Source organism: Pagrus pagrus (assembly GCF_965226575.1).
Source record: "Pagrus pagrus genome assembly, chromosome: 15".
In the NCBI taxonomy this organism is placed as follows: Eukaryota; Metazoa; Chordata; class Actinopteri; order Spariformes; family Sparidae; genus Pagrus; species Pagrus pagrus.
This window is the reverse complement of record NC_140199.1, coordinates 2706550-2725501: the sequence shown is the minus strand read 5'-3', so window position 1 is coordinate 2725501 and position 18952 is coordinate 2706550. Positions and strand designations below refer to the sequence as shown.

At 41.4% G+C, this 18952-nt stretch overlaps 1 protein-coding gene across 1 annotated transcript in view; it reads right to left on the bottom strand.

Moving 5' to 3' along the window:
• Window positions 1-18952, bottom strand: part of nrg3a (neuregulin 3a) — a 334685-nt gene that overhangs the window by 117544 nt on the left and 198189 nt on the right. The window contains exon 2 of the mRNA XM_084376268.1: window positions 14247-14376. Within this exon, the coding sequence (XP_084232394.1) occupies window positions 14247-14376 (130 nt within the window). The remainder of the gene's footprint in view (window positions 1-14246; window positions 14377-18952) is intronic.

Below are 18952 nucleotides of genomic sequence, written 5' to 3'. Positions count from 1 at the left end.
AATACTACACATTAATTTTATCTGGGTTTTCAGTTTGTCGTATATTCAAACTGGGAAACCGAAAAAAGTCATTCAAAGCTGTCAGCATGCAGATGGAATTTGCTTCGTTTTTTGAAAGCGGAGTTGATGGACACTTTTGTCCCCACATTTCTATGCACAACAGAAATGGGGGAGCTAAAATTAAAAGCAATTATGGATGATGGATAAGACAAGAATAACGGATGATTTGGTTGGAATAAAAATAATGTTCTTTTTGTTTGTGCAATTTTCAGACTTTTCACTGGAAGCACGCCTTCCACAATCGCTTGACTGAACAAGTACTTTCATTTCTTGCATTCTGATTTCGAGAATGAAGATTAGAAAATAGCGATTGTATTGTAGTATAAAGTGTGGAACTGGGGTGCAGTTAATGAGGATGACTTAGTACAGTGATGGCATTGTGGGTAAAACACGGATGCAAGAGGCTTGTGTGGCAATGTCAATACAGTACGTACTGTAGCCTGTTACACACACAAATATGAACGTATCTGTGGTTTGCAGAGCTGTTAACATTTTATCCTGGTGACTGGGCTGGAGGGAGTATGTATATATGTGTGTGCAGTTTTTGTGTTTTTGTGTATGTGCCAGTGAAACTCTTTCTTTATGGGTAAAAGCTGGAATTGGACTTAGATTAGGGCCGGGATGAGACCGGAGCTTAATTGTTGTCGTAAATCACGACAACAGCATTAAAAGAAAAGGCATTTAGACAGTGTATATTGTGCATATGTGCGCGTTTTGTCAAGTGTACTTTGGTGCCAGTGTGCATGCTTGTGGCTACTTTTCTGTAAGCAAATGTTTACAGTATTTGTGCTGGTATATTGTCTGCATATGTATGTTTGTGCTGTCTGTTAGCTTGTGTGTGTGTGTGTGTGTGTATGTATGTGTGTGTGTGTGTGTGTGTGTGTGTGTGTGTGTGTGTGTGTGTGTGTGTGTGTGTGTGTGTCAGTTTGAGCTCCAGCGACATGAGAAGAGCAAGAGTTTGACACAGAAGCTTGTCGGCATCCATCAGGATCACATCACCTCCTCACTGCCTCCCACCCCTACACCTCTCCTCTCCTCTCCTCTCCTCTCCTCTCCTCTTCTCTTCTCTTCTCTTCTCTTCTCTTCCCCTTTCTTCTCTTCTCTTCTCTTCATATATTACTTCCCCTCACATTGAAGAGATGTGCAAAGGACTGCAGTCGGACTTACATGTTTCTCCCTGCCTCTCTCACTCCATCGTCCATCCTCGTCCATTTTCTCTCAGTAACAAGCTGACAAACAGACAGTCGGATGTCAGCCAAAGCTTCAGTACATCATGACATCTCCTGTCAGATGCTGGATTTAACCTATGGCCAACATGACCACAGCTGGAAGACGGAAGGACTCCTATATGCTCGAGTCTCAGCCCCGGAGCAAAGCATTGTGGGTCTGCAACCCTGAAATAGTTTCTCCACTCTTGACCGGGCACAAACAGCCCTGCAGTAAACCAAAAAAAGAAAAATAATGGCTCCATTATTGGCTGTGTTTCTGCAGCACATGATTATCTTTTTATAGCCAGCAGTGTTTATGTACACACAGAAACACCACCACCCACGCTCACACTTACACTCTCATCCTGACACACACACACAAACACATTCTTATGAACCATTATATGCAATAAGTAACATATTATATGGAAATCAGGGCGCCCTGTTAGAATCAATGGAACGTCTGTTTAACTAATCGATTAAATTGAGACAAATTATTTCAGCATTTTTCATCATTTCCTGCCAGTAATATTAATATATGAAGCCTGGAGGTTTCACTTCTCTGTCAGTTCATTTGGTTTTCATGACTCAAACGCAATACTAAACAAGTTATTACTAGGCAGCATGATTCATACTTCATATTTATTATTCTTTTTCCTATAAAAGCAAAAAAAAAAATAAAATAGGATGTGTCGCTGCTATTAATATGTGCTGGGACTGAATCCCATTTTCTCACTGCATTTTGAGTAGGCTATAGGAATTTTATTCCATGAGTCAACAAATTCATTACACTGTGTGCATTTACTGAGGTTATCTTCAGTGTACTTAGTGAAAGTATGTGCTCATTCTTGGTTGCATCGGTGACCAGCAGGTGTCAAACTGTTTAATTAAAAGGTAACTGCAGAATAATTATAATACTACGTCCAAAAGACATCGAAGTCAGGCATCATTCCTCAGTGTCATTATTGAAACTAGTAACAACGGAACTGAAGCAATTTCTGCATGTAATGGGAAAACTATACTTTAGGGCTGGTGCCACGTAATCGATTACATAAATACGTCGAATTACGTATAATATATATTCATATATTATTAAACACAAATGCTGTTTTTTTATGAGGTAACATATTATTTAAAAAGACTACTGTGACATTATTGTCACGTGTGCATTTTGTCAATGATGTTCAACAACTTCAGACTTACCGGTAAGAATTAATTGTCAGTAATTGGAAAAAAGGCAGCGTTAATAGGACAATTACATGGCCTCTATTTGAAGATGTCAAAATGGCCATTCATTGAGTGTCAGCGTGACAGTAACCTTGACCACATTTTGAAAGAGGAAAGCATTAAATATTCATGAATACCTAAGGGAAGAGGAGGTGCTCGAGGGAGCTGCTGTGTGCAGAGATTGTGTGCGAGTCCTTTCCTTGTCGAGGTTTGTGAAACATCCGTATGTGGGTGCCTCACTATAGGGCACATACAGTACATGTGGGCTTACATGTGTGTGCAATCAAGCCCCACTCCTCACACTGACGAAAGGCAGCTTCTTGTTAGTCAGAGTGGGAGATAGACATGTCTGGGCTCGAGGCACCGCTGGCATTTCAGAGTGAAGTGCACCACAGTGAAAACATACATCAGCAGGCTGGTATAGCTCCCAGGTAGCTCTGGAATTCCAGACCTACTTAATATTGCAGACACAGCTTGTCTTCAGTTATTCTCTCTTTTCTATTTCCCCTCTCTGTCTCTTCCAATCTCTCTCCATGTGCTTCTCTCCTTCTTGTCTCAGCAATCCTTTAATGTAAATATATATTTTACTCTGCATCTTTCTCTTTTGACTGTCACGTTAGTTTCCCGTTCCTTTCTTCATGCGTGCCGAAATTCACCTCTGTGCCACAGTTCAGTCGCTGGGGAAATATTCCCCAAGGTAGGCATGTCTTTGTGGCTAACTTAGAAATCCCTCCCCCCCACCCCTTAAAAAATCAATAGTTCTTCTCTGTGCTATCTTCTTGTATTCATTCAGAGTTTCCATCCTGCAAGGAGGGGGCATTGCAAACTCAGTCAGACTTTTGGAGGGAAAAGGAGGGTTCATTTGCATACATTTGCATCCTATTAACACATCAAACCTGCTGACTTGAAAGGGATGCCTTGATTAGGAACACCACCAAATTACTGTATGTCTACTTCCTCACTCCTCTCTTCCCCTTGTCCTCTCACTATCTCCTTAGCTCGTACTCCTCTGCTTCACCGCGCATTGTAACTGTACAGTACACAACGTGTGTGTGTTTGTGTGTATTTGTGCATCATTATAGAGGATAATGGTGGAATATCCCTCAGCCTTTGATGTGCCAAACACTTCCTATAACCCATCTCCGTCTCTCGCCTTCTTTATGTTTCTTCCTGAGGTTTTTTTTTTTTCTTTCCCTATAAGGCCGTTCCCTCACAGCATCACTGACATGTTTGGCAGAGTGATATAACATTTTAAATCCATGTTTTCACGTGTGTGTTATGTCACCAAGCACCTCACAAATTGCTTTTACACATGACCAAATGTGCTGCACTATAACATGTTAGGAGCCCTCTAAAGACGAGCTGACTGTGTGGGTGTCGGAATATAAATGTGCCTCCATATCGCTGTGCGCTGATTTAAATCACTGACTTATGTAATGAAATACTTCCTGTCTGTCACTCACTTCAAAAGCACAGCAGGGAGTGAAATTATTTCTACTACCTCTGCTTTTACTGAAGCACCGTCGATACCATGATAATATCCCTGTTTTGTTGAATGTTGGACGGTCTGTAGAAACCTCTCCTAGTTGCATGAGGCAGAACACTGAGCACAGATGAAACCAAAATCAGACCAACATGTAAAATGCTCTGTCTTCTCACTGTATCATATCGTATGGTTTCAAACTCTTTATTAAACCATCTTTAAAAACCTGCAGTTGGCATCGTCAGGGTCCAATTGCCACATGCTGTGAGGGTTATTCACAGGAAAACGTCACAGTGATTAATGATCGCAATTAGTTTAAGTACTTCTACTCATAAAAGTGTTGAATTTGACAATTATTTAAAGCTTTGAAGGATTTCTGTCTGCTGTGCACATCCTGATTCTCTATGTGGTGTCACTTTCTGTCAAAATCATACCGTGTGTGCTATTACACCTGCATAACACTGCAGGATCGAGCAACAGACAACAGCTTCTTTTCATAAAATCTAAAATTGTCACGATGGCTTTGACAGTTTCAGACACAGTATTACTTTTCCCAAATGAGCATATTTACAATGTTATGTTTGTCATAAGGAGACTGAGCGTTCTTCCACACACTCGCACGCACACAAACACTGTACATGTGTATGTTTGTGAAAAAGAGCCCTAATTGGCTACTCTGTGCTGTTTACCAGTCTGAGTGAGCTAATGCAATTGCACAATTAAACTTGTTAAATCTCGCTAATTAAAACCAACAAAGACATCAATACCGATCAATTACAAGTTGGAGAGTCTTAGGAAACGGTATTGAGAAGTTGAGAAAATTCACAATTACAAGACTAATGACATTAATGAGGTATAAGCAGCACTTCATTTCTGCATGGAGAGCACAAAGATGGTCACAGACGTGCACCTACAGCTGCTCTGACATGTTCAAAAAAGTTCATTAAAGCTCAAATTTGTGACATTTTTTTCAGACCAATCACAAATTTAAACCTACAATCATTAATTATTGCTATTTTTTTCTTTCACCCTGGTTTAGTAAGCATTCACTTTAACATAGCAGAACATAGCAAGACTGTTGAGGGCTCACTTCTGGTTTGGTTTCTGTCAACAACTTGAAATAAATAAGTGGAACTGTCTTTGGCGTACTTCACCAACTAGCCCGGCTTAGCCCTTTTCTGCACGAGACTACAATCACCAGCTTATTACCAGGATTACTAATGAGATTTAAAACTTGTCTCCCTACATTTGTGTTTGGTATTTACACAGGATAAGCAAAGCGACTAGTATAGAGTTGATTTCCCCACGTTATGCATGCGTTACTAGCATTTAAAGGAAAAAGATGCTTTACGACTGTACATGAATATATCAGCCTTTGGTTGCTCCTAACTTTTTCTGTCATCACTCTCTAAAGTCAATATGTATCCAATCTCACAGCACAGCTGTTGACTGCTGTTGATCAAATCCCTCACTTGTTCAGTTGTCTGACGACAGAAAACAGATGTTTAAAAAGGAAAACGACCCCAAATCACCAACATGCTGATCTGTATTTGCAAAATATGGGAGGTAATCAATCAATCTCACTTCCAACTCATCAAATACAGCAGCTGACAAAATATGTCAGTTTTGGATGTCAAGGGCACCCTGGTCAACAATAATACGTTTTATGCTTCATTTGTTTACACCTTCAAAATGCAGCTGACTCAATATCAGCCATTAACATTGTCAAATGGTTGGGGTTTGGTTGGGTTAAGGCACCAAAACTATTTGGTTGGGTTTAGAAAAATCATACTTTGGGTTGAAATAACTATGTTAAATCTCGTAGCTTACAGTAATGTCATTTATGTGCCTTAACTTGTCATTAACATACATTAACTTGTCATTTACATACGCAACATAATTTAAAAGCAAATCCCTCTTGACATCTTGTCACAAATGGGACATGAACTCTAGTGCAGTGCAGAACCCATCCAACCCCCACAGCCATCCCCCAACTTGGACTTTGCTCCATCTTTTTTTCTATGCACTAGAGGGCTAACTACAGCATTAAACCAGGCTGCTGTATTTGACGCGTTGGGAGTGAGAACGAGCTGTAGGTAATATGTGGTGGGATTATTACTTTACAAATTATAGACATTTCGCATGGGATTAAGATCACCTGCATTCTCTGCAAGTACAGTATTCTGAACTACCAGAGGTCCCCATGTAATACTTGTCCCGTGCAAACAGGGCTGTTGTCTCTCTGACATGTGGTTACAGGCAGGTAGCGTTTAGAAGGTTTATTTGAACTTGTTTGCTGAGAACAGCTGCTTGCTGCAGTTTAATGAGATTAACCAAAACAGTGAATGTGCTGTAAAAACAAAAAAACTGGGCGAAAAGAGGGTGAAAGCTCTGTGAAGCGCCTAATTGTGTGACGATTCTCTGTAGGTTTGGGAAGTCATTAGATACATTGTTAATGCATAAATGTATCTTGATTTGGTAATTAATTAAAACACAATATCCTTTTAAGAGAATATAAAACAACAATGTTGATTGGTGGATTCCTCTACACTGCACTGACCCCATTACATTCTGATTGAGCTGACGAGAGATCACCGTGCGAAGTAAATCAGCACAAAGAGACGTACTGACGTTCACAGTCGAACAAAACATGTTTATTATGTGTTTCCTGGTTTATATTAGTCTCCCTCCCATCTTGGCTCCCTCCCATCTTGGCTCCCTCCCAGCTTGTGTTTTCCGTTCTCAGTCACGCTGAGTGCTCCTCTTGGCATCTTGGAGGATTTACTCGCCTAAAACACCGCGTTCTAGCCACAATATGCGGTCTCTTATCTGTTTAATTTTCTCCCACCTCGAAAAGCATGCCACGGCATCATCCTTGTTTATTACTGTCAGAGAGACACCAGTCGAACTCCCACTGGTGTGCCATTATTATCGCACAGATGGCGATGAGGGTTGAGAGAGAAAGACCGAGCGAAGAGATGAGGAGAGAGAAAACTGAGCGAGGGAGGGGGGGCGGGGTGAGAAGAGAAAAAAACGGAAGAAAGAGAGATTGAGTGGTGTTTTCCATTTAAACAGCAACCAGATGGTTTTCTGAATGTAGGCAGGAGTAGATCACATGTTTTCATCCTGCAGTGACAATACACCTTTATACAGCTCTGTTCACAGGAGCACACACACACACACACACACACACACACTTCAGCATATACAGTGAGCACGCCTTTGACACGCCTTCATCCCAGAGGCTTTCTCCTGTCAAGGTAAATCCCTGCTGTCAGGAACAGTATCGCACAAAATGCAATGACCCCTGCGTATATTCCTTGACTGTTGTCAGGCTTATTATTCTGATGTCGGGGGTCTTTCGGGGTTGCAGACTCTCACGTGTGCTTTTACGTCCGTTGACGCATGCGTCAATATACATTTCATTCTCACCGAGGGAAAACAACTCATGTTTATTTCTTAGTTCGGTTTATAGTTTTAGCTTCAACGTTGTGACTGTATTCCAATTCCATGTGAACATTTCATTGTATTTTTTTATTACAGGTTTCTTCTTCATAGCCCAGTGGGCACTGATTTGGTAATATGAAGTCAAAAGATGTTGAGATGTCAAGGTTAAAGCTGGGTGAAATTTGGTTGAATAGTACAAGCTTTTAGACATAGATCACTTATTAAAAAGACAGGGAGGTCGGTTAGAAGCAGCTCAAACAGCACGTCGCAGAAACATGTTTTGCTCAGAAAGCTAAAAGAGGTTGGCGTTGCTAGCACATATAAACAAACAGATATTAATAAGCTTAAAAGAATACATTAATAAATAAGATGATGTGAGACTGACCTTCACAACACCATTAAATGAAGACTGCATTTAATGGACCAAATACACTCGGACAGTGTGACTGTAGTAACTCGCTCACAGAGACTTTATAGTCCTGCTTATTTGACGTGTTTAGCACCAAACCAGTGGTTATACCTCACGTTACTCCTCAGAGTCAGCACAAGACCACAGGACCCTCCCCGTGGGCACATTAAACACCACTGCTGTGTTGTATTCTATCAATATCACCGGAGGGCAGGGGATCGCTGTGCGAGCGTTCATGAAGGGGCACGTATGACGATTTTCTATCCGCCCATTATTGCAGATAATTGAAGAACTTCTGTAACGCAAGTTACAACATAATTGATTGGAAGCTGTATTGTAACCTATGAAAACTCAAACGTTAACCTTTAAATTAGCAGAAACATTATACTTGGTGTTTTTGAGGTTTTTATATCACTCTGTAGCTTCCCTGTAGTTTTCCTTACGCACTTAAAATCCAGATGTTGGTCAGTATGATAAGTATGATTTAGAGTCAAAATGCTATTTTCCTTTGTGTCGTGACGTAGGTCTCTGCATGATGATGCTGCTAGAAATAACCCCCCTTAGCCCGCCTACTGTGCCTCTCCTGTGTGACTTAAGAACTACAGAGTCAGTTTGAACATGGCGTGGCTGAACACACACACACACACACACACACACACACACACACACACACACACACACACACACGCACACAGACACACACAGACACAGGGCTGGCCGGTGGCCTCACAGAGTGAACAGGATGAAGCATATGCTGCGGCTGAATTCACACAAAATCTGGCAAAGAGGGATCTTATTTTTCTGATTCATTGCTTTGTCCGCACTCTCGCTGCTCCCTCTCCTCATTCACCATGTATCTCACTCGACCACTGCTGCTCTGTCTCTCTCGGTCTCCCTCGTTGATCTGGGGGAGAAGGTGCCAACTTCTAACAGTGTTCTAATAAACAGCAACCAACATATCATGTATATTATGCCTCTAAATTAAGGTTTAATGGTAATTAACAAGCATCATCTTCCTCCTCCCAAGCTCACGCCTGCCAAGCTAACTCTCTGGTCTCTGTTCCTGCCTCCACTGTCAGCAGACTTCAGTGTGGGAGTGTCCAATTTAAAAAAAACGAATGAGAACAAGGCTGGACCTGCTCTTTAAATTCAGCAAATTTCAGCTAGACACTTTATTAATGATACATTATATAGCACTAGGATTCAGTCTTCACCCCCAGATGCCTCTCAGGTGCCTGTCCTTTTTTTTTATCTCCTTGTTTACTGGCAGCTTAGATGTGTGTTATTGCAGCTATGTTTTCAATTTCATGCATGCTTCTTGTTAATTGGCTTGCCAGTGTGTGTGTGTATGTGTGTAAGAGGGGAAGGTAATGTTATGTATTCCACTGAGCAGCCGCTCTCTGCACCTATGAGGCCCAAGTCAATCCGGTGGCACCGGTCCGTGGCTGAACGCTTTGGAAAAGCCTGAGGTCACTCAGGAAAGGAAAGGATGGAGTCCAGAGAGACAGGAGGGAGGATGATGGGGATTGTGGGTGAGGGAAGGAGGATTACATGCCAGAAAGAAGTCGTTTGTCTGCTGAACAACGTTCCCCCTCCTGGCTCGTTCTTTACCTCGTGCCAGCAGGAACAATTGTTCTCATGTAGAGTTTTATTCACAAATGATATGCTTCTTAACATCTTTTTGAGGTTCCAATGTTTAGTTCTTCAGACTTATAATTCGTTCTTATTTTGGTTTTGATAAACTGGATCCTTTTTGCTTGTGATGCGTTCTTCAACTTTTGTTAAGCTCCTCTAAAAATCTCTCCTCTTTCTGGAGTTGCTCTGCGGTTAAAAAAAAACCAAACGAATAAATCTCTTTCTATAAGTCCTCTAACCGACCTTCATTCACACACGTGCTTGTCACAGAAATTATCTGGGTGGCAGTGGAATGAGAAGATGTCACAGCTAATGATTTCAGTTTTGTTGAGGTCGTTTGTGTTTTTCTCGCTATTTAACCCTCAAAAGACCTAGACAGCAGCCGGTGGCTAAAAATAGTTTCCGTGGTGGATATGATTTTGCCATCACGTTCTGCTGCATTGATTGGTCAAGGAAACCCTCGTAGTTTCGCTCTCTGGGCTAACAGGCAATTGTTGCTGCCAGGACAATTTAATTGTTTACGTTCAATGGATGAAATATGTCACTTTTCCTTCAATGGCCTCTGTTATGATTCAAAAACCTATTCTCTGAGCTGTGTTGGACACATCTACATAGTCAGTAAATAAAATAAAGGATTACCTCCTGGATAATATTATAATAAGTGCATGTAACTTGCTTATAGAAGGTACGATGGAGACAAAAAAATAATATGGAAGTCTAAAAACAAAACAAACAAAAAATCCCTAACCTCCTGAGGATCTATCTGAGTCGACACTAATGACACTGGATGCTGACCGCTAGAATAGGGTATGTTGAAGTCATTTCATCTCTCTCATAACAGCCAAGCCAGGAGACAATATTTTTTTAAGTGTCATATTTGTAGGTGGAATGAAGTGATGGAATACTGTAGGTGGATGACGTAAAAGAAGAAAAGGCATGAATAGCAGGAGACTGGAGAGGCGCACAATGGGCGTGCATGAGGATAGCAGTGCTTTTCATTTTGAAGCCTTGGTAGAAGCTCTCAAACTTTTTTAGCAAGAGTCGAAGAACAGAATGCATATTTCTTACATCGAAATGTATCGTGTGTCGAACAGCTATCCTTGAGTCACATACTGCTAACTGATTCTATTCAAGATCTGTGTGAAATGACAAGGTACGCATACATTACTCACATTGTGCCTTATAGCAGACATTCTGCCTTCGTAACTTGAGTTTTTAGTAAATATTTGCACTGGAGCGACGGGTGGATTTTACAATTTCTTCCTGAAAAAGCTCCTCGGTTGGTGAGGGTTCAGCTCTGCAACCTGCGTCACAGTCTGGGCCAACATCTGAGCTTCCAGCACACAAAATGTGCCAAGTTTGTGTGTCTGTGCTTCTTCTCCTCTGTGTCAGACCCTGGTCTCATTGGTTGGGGCTTTACAGGGATCTCTCCCAAAACCTCGATACCTCCACCTGCCAGGTGAGATTGCCTTTCTATTGCTCTGGAATAGCCTCTCGACAGGGGGCAATGAGATGGGCTTAGCTGGCCCTTGTTGCTAACGAGACTGAGGGAGACCCTTTCTGCCCGGTCACACCAGCAGGAGGAAATAAATTATAAACACAGCAGAAATTGAATCCATCACACCTCCGAAGACAGAATAAATAAACAGTGGACAGAGAAGAAAGAGGTAGAGATACATCCCCAGTTTCTTTGGCTCAACACAGTGACTCAGAAAATTAGGATTTGTTATTCAAGAGCCTCCAAAAAACCTAGAATATTAAAGTAAAGAGAGAATGGGAGAGAGTAAGAGTATATAGACAAAGAGAAGGAAAGATATTTAAATAGACGGTATTCGAACCAGTCATTTACACTAACACTATAATTAGAGTTTTTGTTCTTTTTGGGAAAATCCTGCTAAGCTGAGAAATAAGTTAATCAAATTCAACATCACATACTTCTTTTTACTGAATGCCTTGGCCTCTTGCCATGTTCTGAAAATATTATCTTAGTGTACTGACTAATTTACTGGTTAGCTGAGCACTAATGATTGAATGCCTGAACATGTTGCCCCGAGCAGTGTGTGTCTGTGTGAGTGTGTGTGTCTGCATGTCGTTGTGTCTCTGAGTGCGAGAGAGAGAACGAGCAGGCCTCATGACTCACGCTTGAATCCCTCCCCTCTCCGCATCCGTCCCTGTGGGTTGACAAACACAACCGTCGCACACTGACAGCACTAAACAGTGCTCTGGGGGACAATCGGCGCTTATTTTACAACTGGTTGGGAGTGGCACTTGATGCTTGAGTTATGATTCTTTGGAGAAAATCATTGCAAAAAGGATCAAGTTTCATCTGGCAAATAAAAATGATTAATTCTGTGACAAATAATGCCACAAAACCGGCCTGATTCATCCCCATTAAATGTCCCAATTGATCTCGCTATTACAACCTGATTTGTCTCAATTTGTTGTAAACACAAATTGAATCAGATTACACATTGATCCTGTGCCCTGGGTGAAATTTGTCATTCTTTCGTAGATGAGGATAAATTAATCTCTCACAGCATGTCAATTGAGGAGCAATGTATCATCTTTTTTTTTCTTTCATGGTGAATTTTAGTAATACAGCATTCACTTTCTGTCTTGAGTCACTTACGAGCCTCCCTCAGAAAACACATCCAAGCAGGAAGTATTTATACACACGGTTTGATTTCTTAATCATTACCAGTGTTTAATTCAGAAGTGCTGAGGTATAAATGCATCCTCAAAACTGTAAATATTACTTTTTTCAGCAAAGTACAAATTTTGTATTTTTACTGAATTATCTGACCGGCTGATGTTCAGATCAAGTGGACGCCATATTGTTTGATTTTCCTTCAGAAAGCTCATCGCTACATGACTAAGCAGTATAGATCAACTCGCTGCATTATTTTCTCTCTTCTGCATCTCAACACAAACATTTACATGCACAGACAATGTGCTCAAGGCCATCCCAGTGTACATTGCAAACCTTTGCTCTTTAACAGCTACGCTTGTCCACAGATTATGCTGTCATAGCAACGGAGGCGAGCGTGAGGGAGGACAGCAGCCCTCCCCATGTCCGACTGCTTGTACGCCTACACCTAAGTCTTTCTCTCCTGCTCTCTCTCTCTGTTTCCTGCCTTTTTACTCTGCTTCCATTTTCTCTTTTAACTATCATGGCTTTTTTTGACATAAAAACAAAAAAATCAAAGATGGTTCTGTTGTGGACTGGATTAGGAAGTGCATAATATACTGCAAGCCTCAGCAGACTGACTAAAGTGGGGAATTATTTCAGTGCATTCACTTGAGCAACCAGCCCTGATTTCTTAAATGTCACGTAAACAATATCATGTAACACTCAGCCGATTTTTCAACCAGCTTTGTATCAATACAATGTCGGAATGCGACTGAACGATGATATTGAGTGAACAATGTGCACCTACAACAGCGCCAACCGAGTCTGGGTGTATTTTAAGGACTTTATGCACCTCAAAGTTTCCAAAATAAGGTCGTGCCGGTCTGTGCACATTGTTCATGTTGAACCACTTCAGGTTCATGCATGTGTATACATTATGATGTAATGTGTGTTTACATGCACACGCATCATTGCATTTGCAAGCCTACACACACACAATTGTGCACACATACGAATATGTACTCGTACCCCATAGGAGGCAAAACAGGCTCTTTGAAAAACAGGTCGGGTGGAAGTCCTGCGGTTAGACTTTGGAAGAAGTTGTTCTGGGACTTAATTAGTAAAGGGCCCACATTAGAACGGGCTAAGTGCCCATGAGCTCTACTCTCAAATCTGGGACAACTAAGGCACTTACACACATAAGATGTCAATACCAATGCATGCATGCACACGCACGCACACACAAGATGGCGATACCCGTGTGTTACAATATACAGCTGCGCAGAGATCCAGCTACAGAAAATCTATCCATCCAGTACATCAAGGAGTATTTTCATAAGGGGCAGCTCCGTCAGATATCTACCAGAGCAAATGAAAGAAGTACTTCACACAGTAAATCCTTTAGTATTGACCTCTCAAAGTGTGCGCTTGAGACATGGCTCTGATAAGGTTATTAAGAATTCACAGCAGTTACTATGGATTCTTTCAATGGCACAGCGTCATGGTAAAATAATAATAATATAATATCTGCTGTGCTCGGTATGTTCAAAACATTCTGCTTCTAACAAGGCTAGGAGAGCGTAGCAGTAGCAAAAGATGTAAAATGTATGTATCTGTTTGACTGGTTGAACATACAGATTATTGGCTGAGATTATGCGAGTTTCAAAACATTAAATGCAATGTTTTTTTGCCACGACTTCAGGTCACCATTGAAATCCTAACGGTTAAGAACAAGTGAAGCAAGGTAATTGTTACATAAAATATACATGACCCCACAAACTAATACACATCCCAGGACTAAAAATAGAAAGACACCAACTATAAAATCATATTGTTTTCTTCTCGGCCCTTCCTCAGAAATAACAGATAACCGCCATAGATGGTGTGCATCCTATACAGCAACCTTCTGTCCGACCGCACGGCAAAAATCACACACATCATCCGTCAGATCATTAAATTTATATTGTTTTGAAACATGTTTTCTGACTGAATAATCCGACTCAAGTGTCCAATAATGTCTCGAAGCTCCAGAATAAACTACTCTCAGCAACATCTGAGTGTTATCTCAGAAAGAAGAAAAGAAGGAAGGGGCAGGGAAGAGGAAGAGGAGGCATTTGAATAATAATAGCCGGTCAGTCAGTAACTTACTTGCAGTGCTTGTGTGGCCCACTAAGCGTCTCGATGACAAAGCATTCGCCACCATTCAGGCAGTAGGCCAGGTCCTTCTCGTGACAGGGTTTGAAATGCTCCGAGTGCAGCGGAGGGACAGTTGGAGACGCTGCAGGACAAACAAAGAAACTCCTGTTAGTCATAAAAACAAACAAAAAGAAACAAATATGTATTTTTTTCCATGAATGCATTCGCTCTCTAACAATTGGGCTCAGTGACAGTGTTTATTCATCTCGCTGTCGTCTGGCAGCCAGTTTCTCCTCAAACTTCATTAGTCTCTTTCTTCAGTACAATTCTGCAAATAAATCATCATATCATCCTAAATTGCAGCTGAAAAAAAAAGAAATAGGTACAGCAAGTCAGTTTCCCAGCAGAGGCTACTCTCTCTCCATCCAGGGATCCATAACGAGTGCGTGCCACTGCATCATAACATACTGCTTGTTCTGGACAATACCAAACACACTACTGTTTGTTTAGACCCTGCGATGTCACCAGCATAAGATGGATGGAGGATGGGTAATAATCTGTCCTGCTGTGATTAATACACTGTGGTCACACTCATGCTGTTGGAGAGCTTGACTTCTCCCAGCGATTTATCACAACATGCATGGCTGATTGTGGACAGCGCGCACTTGTGAGGGAATCTGCTCAGCGCGCCTTAATGGATGATCTTATCATTGAAATTAATAAGTGAAGCACCAGTTGCTTAAGAGGAAATATGGAAATGCTACATTGACCCGATCTTAAAAACTGTGAAACCATGGCGCAATTAATGGCATTCTGGGCGTATTTGTGCTCGTTCGGGATAATTTGTAGAACAGAAAAGATAAATGAAAACGCAGAGATTTCAGAGGGTTCATGGGCAGTCATCCATCAGCAGTGTTTTGAAAGGCTGAGACGCAGTCGGTCGGGGCACGGCTTTTAGACGTGCGGAGAAATCAGATCTGCAGCACAGCTGATGTTCTTATTAATACCACACCGGACCGCTGACTGTCTCCTTTGTGCTTACAAATGGAAACTGTGTCTGCTGAAGGCTCTCATCAGCAGAAGCTCAGCCATGTTTGTTAACGTAGCTGAATGAACAGTGATGAGACAGAACTGCATGCTTCAGTGATTGGAAATCATGTTGTACTCACAGGAAGCTGTTATTACCACTAGTATACTGATTACTGCCTTGGCGTGTCCTTTAATGGTGTGTGGAAGATACATCAAGACGAAGTGAAGATTTCTCAATCACCAGATAATACGACATTAATAATAAGCATGTTAAGAAGTATTTGGGGTGGGGCGACTGGGTGATGTAAGGCGAGTTTTTTCAGTATGGCATCAGATCCCTTAATCAGCAGTATGAGGTGTATGTGGGGGGGGGGGGTTGGTTGGTGGCTGGGTGAAATTATGAGATGCTGTGTGGTGATAGGGCTCCAGGGAACTTTAATAACTCTTGGTAATTGGCTGTATAGGGACTAGTTTCCCTGTGAGTGGGGAAGAAGTTGGATTGAGTCAGCGGTTAGATGTGATTTTATTAGATGAGGGCGTCAACAGGTTGGAAATGAAGAGGATCTTAATCAGAGCGGTAGCTTGTTTAAAACAGATATTCATCAACAATTTAGAAATCAATTCTCCAAATGTGTTTATCTAAAATGACAACTTCCGTAGCATATTACAGGGAAACACCACTGACTTTACCAGCCTGTCGTTTAGATCTGCATAGAACTACTTGGGACTAAAAACACTCACATTTTGAGAAAACACGGTGAACCTTTGATTCAAGCTAAATTTTTCAGAATTTAAGCTAAAATCTGTTTGCAACTGGTGCAAAATTGGTCTAAAATATTCCATTAATCCAAAATTCATTGCATTGCAAGCGTGTCTTTCTGGCTGCGGGGGGCTGCTCTTCAACAGGCAGGGTTGAAGGTCAACTGCCTCGAGACCGAGAGGGTTTATTTTCATTAAGGTGACATTGGGCCTGACAGTGAAGCTCTAACCTGCTTCCAGGATTATATTAACCCTATAGAAGCTCGATGGCGGTGCAGAGAAAGGTGCAGGTTTTATATAAAATGAAATATATTAACATTTATTTTCACTGAATTCTTGACTGCTGACCTTGTTTTTTTCCCTCTGTGGGGTTACATGTGCAGCGGAGCTGGTGAGTGACAGGGCAAGAGTGTGGTCTGCGTGTCACGCTGTCTGTGCTCCCTCCAGACAATTTTCACCATCAGTCTGGTGTCAGAATCCTTATTGTTGCAAAACTTGTTTACAACTGTGTGAAAGTGGCAATTTGTAATTTCCATGAGAAAAAGCTGTCTTGTTTTCAACACACTGTAACAACCAGTGACAGGATATAAAGACGAGCGCGCTGGGGATGGATGTGTTGTGCATCCAGGTGTCATATGACTGTTAACTTGTTACTGAACAACAATTAATGTTATTTTTAACTGTGAACTCTCCCTAACCTTAACTCTGCCATGAGCATGTTTACATAATCATAATTTTCTGGCAAGTGTGTTGAATTTGACAACTCATATTATCACTTGATTTCATTTAAGTAGATATGTAAGTACATATTAAGCACTCACTTGATGGGAATTATAAAGTCAGCCTAGCATGACAAAATTACAGCATGAACATGAATCCATGCAGCGATGCAACCATCAACCGGCACCTCAGATCAACTGTTTTAAAGCTTTCCTTTGCAGTTGACATGGATTCATGAGGACATAATGAGATTAAATTAATTTTGAAGAATGGATTCTCTCCCTAAGTGCAGCTGTCAGCTAGAAAAGATAAAGAGGAAGAAAACTCATAATAGGGTGAGAGGGAATTCATAATATAACAATGCCATTTGGTATGTCATGACATGATTCCTTTGGCTTACAGTGCCGCACTTTCTGCACACACTGACTCTCAGAAACAAAGCCTAGAATCACAAAGCACTGCTGTGTCTCTCTTAGCATTTGCTCTGCAACACTACTAGAATTCTTCAAACAGGAAAGGATTTCCCTCCAGACATGATTTCATGCTTGGACTGGGCTGAGCTGTTTCGTTAGTCCCGGCGATAAGTGACAGAGACGCCATTTGTCGTCCTCTCCCTTTGTTTTCTGTTGACAGAGTTGTCACAATGCACTGTAGGTTGTTTAGCTTAACACTCGTCACCTGTCAGCTCAGACGCGGTGCGCACTCAAAGAATTGTGTCATTTAGGAGAGAATGCCAGAGTAGACGGAAAAAATCATTTCAGTCTGCTGAAAATATCAGTGCAAGTTTGAAAACATTGCTCACAGAAGGCAGACGTCAATCACTGCAGAAGAAAACAGTGCAATTTACTCCACCCTGCTGTGAAGAGAGAACGAGGGAGAGGCACCGCAAAGATCAATAAACCACTGGGCGCTGGATAACACAACCCCCCCGCTTCAACATCGCTTTTCCTTCATTTGACTCGCTCTCGAAGCCTACTGGAAGAAAACGAGGAGGGAATAAGGAATCTGTTGATTTCCATGTTTGCATCATGGCACCATTCGGTTGTAGTGGAAAAAAAAGGTAGCAGTTATTTATGTAAGACTTTATAATTTAACAAAAAACAACATCAATCAGAGCCCTTACTGAACCTCTGTCAGCGCTGTCTTTAGAAGACTCTCAAAGAGCTGAATATGCAAAGGAGATCAACACCGAGATGAATCCAATCACTTGTGGGTGCAGGTGATGCAGTATTCATGATTTAATTATTGTTCTTCCGTTCTGTAAATCTGGATCAGCGGGGGAATATACGGGCTAAATTTGAGCATTCACCAATTCAAATTCGAAGACATGACAACCCCGCCTGTCTGCTGGAAAACAGGTTTTTATACTGCAAATTCTCATCAACAAATATCTTTTGGAGGAGAGCAGGACAGGGGCACTGGAGATCGGGGCTGGAATCCTGTGTCAAATGTGTTTTTAGGTTTAAAACACTTGGTTAAGGTTTGGTAGTGTTTGGCGGCACCGTATTGACTTTTTCTGTAATCAAACTTGAAAACCTTACTAATTCTTGTTTGAAGACCGCCCCTATAACATGCCAGTCACTGTCAGGGATTTCTTGGCAGACACAAGCAATATGTCTTCCTTTTCCCTCTGAGCCCAGAGTTTGGCTAACCACAGTCGGCAAATACTCTATTAAGCATGTCAAATATTTTCCTTCAAAAATGATCTAGGAGAGGAATCCAGAGTATTAGCTCATGGTTGCAGTATCCCTTCAACACACACTCATTTACCTCCGATCCACTATGGAGAAGACATGCAAAAACTAAACACTATGTTCAATTGAACTCACTAAGTTTGCATGAGTAACTAAATGGATTTCTGATGAGATATTTTCACAGATATTTGTGCAGATTTCCATATTCCAGCCCCATTTCCCCATTACTGTTATAGAGCTTAAAGTGAGCCACAAACCAAAGAACATTTTATTTCTTGCTTTCTAAAACTAACCTTTCCCCGTGCCTTTCCACAGAGAATTTGGTTAAATGCATGTTTAAAGACGCTCAGTGCAGGGAAATATTGCAGATGTCCTGCAAAATGTTCATTTATTTTGCAGTTGAGCCAAAACATAGTGTCTACAAAGAGAAAACGCAAAGCTTTTCTTTGCTGGCATTGCAGTTTGTTTGTTTTTTTCTAAATGAAACAGGGCCGGTTCAGCAAAATGTGCCGAAGC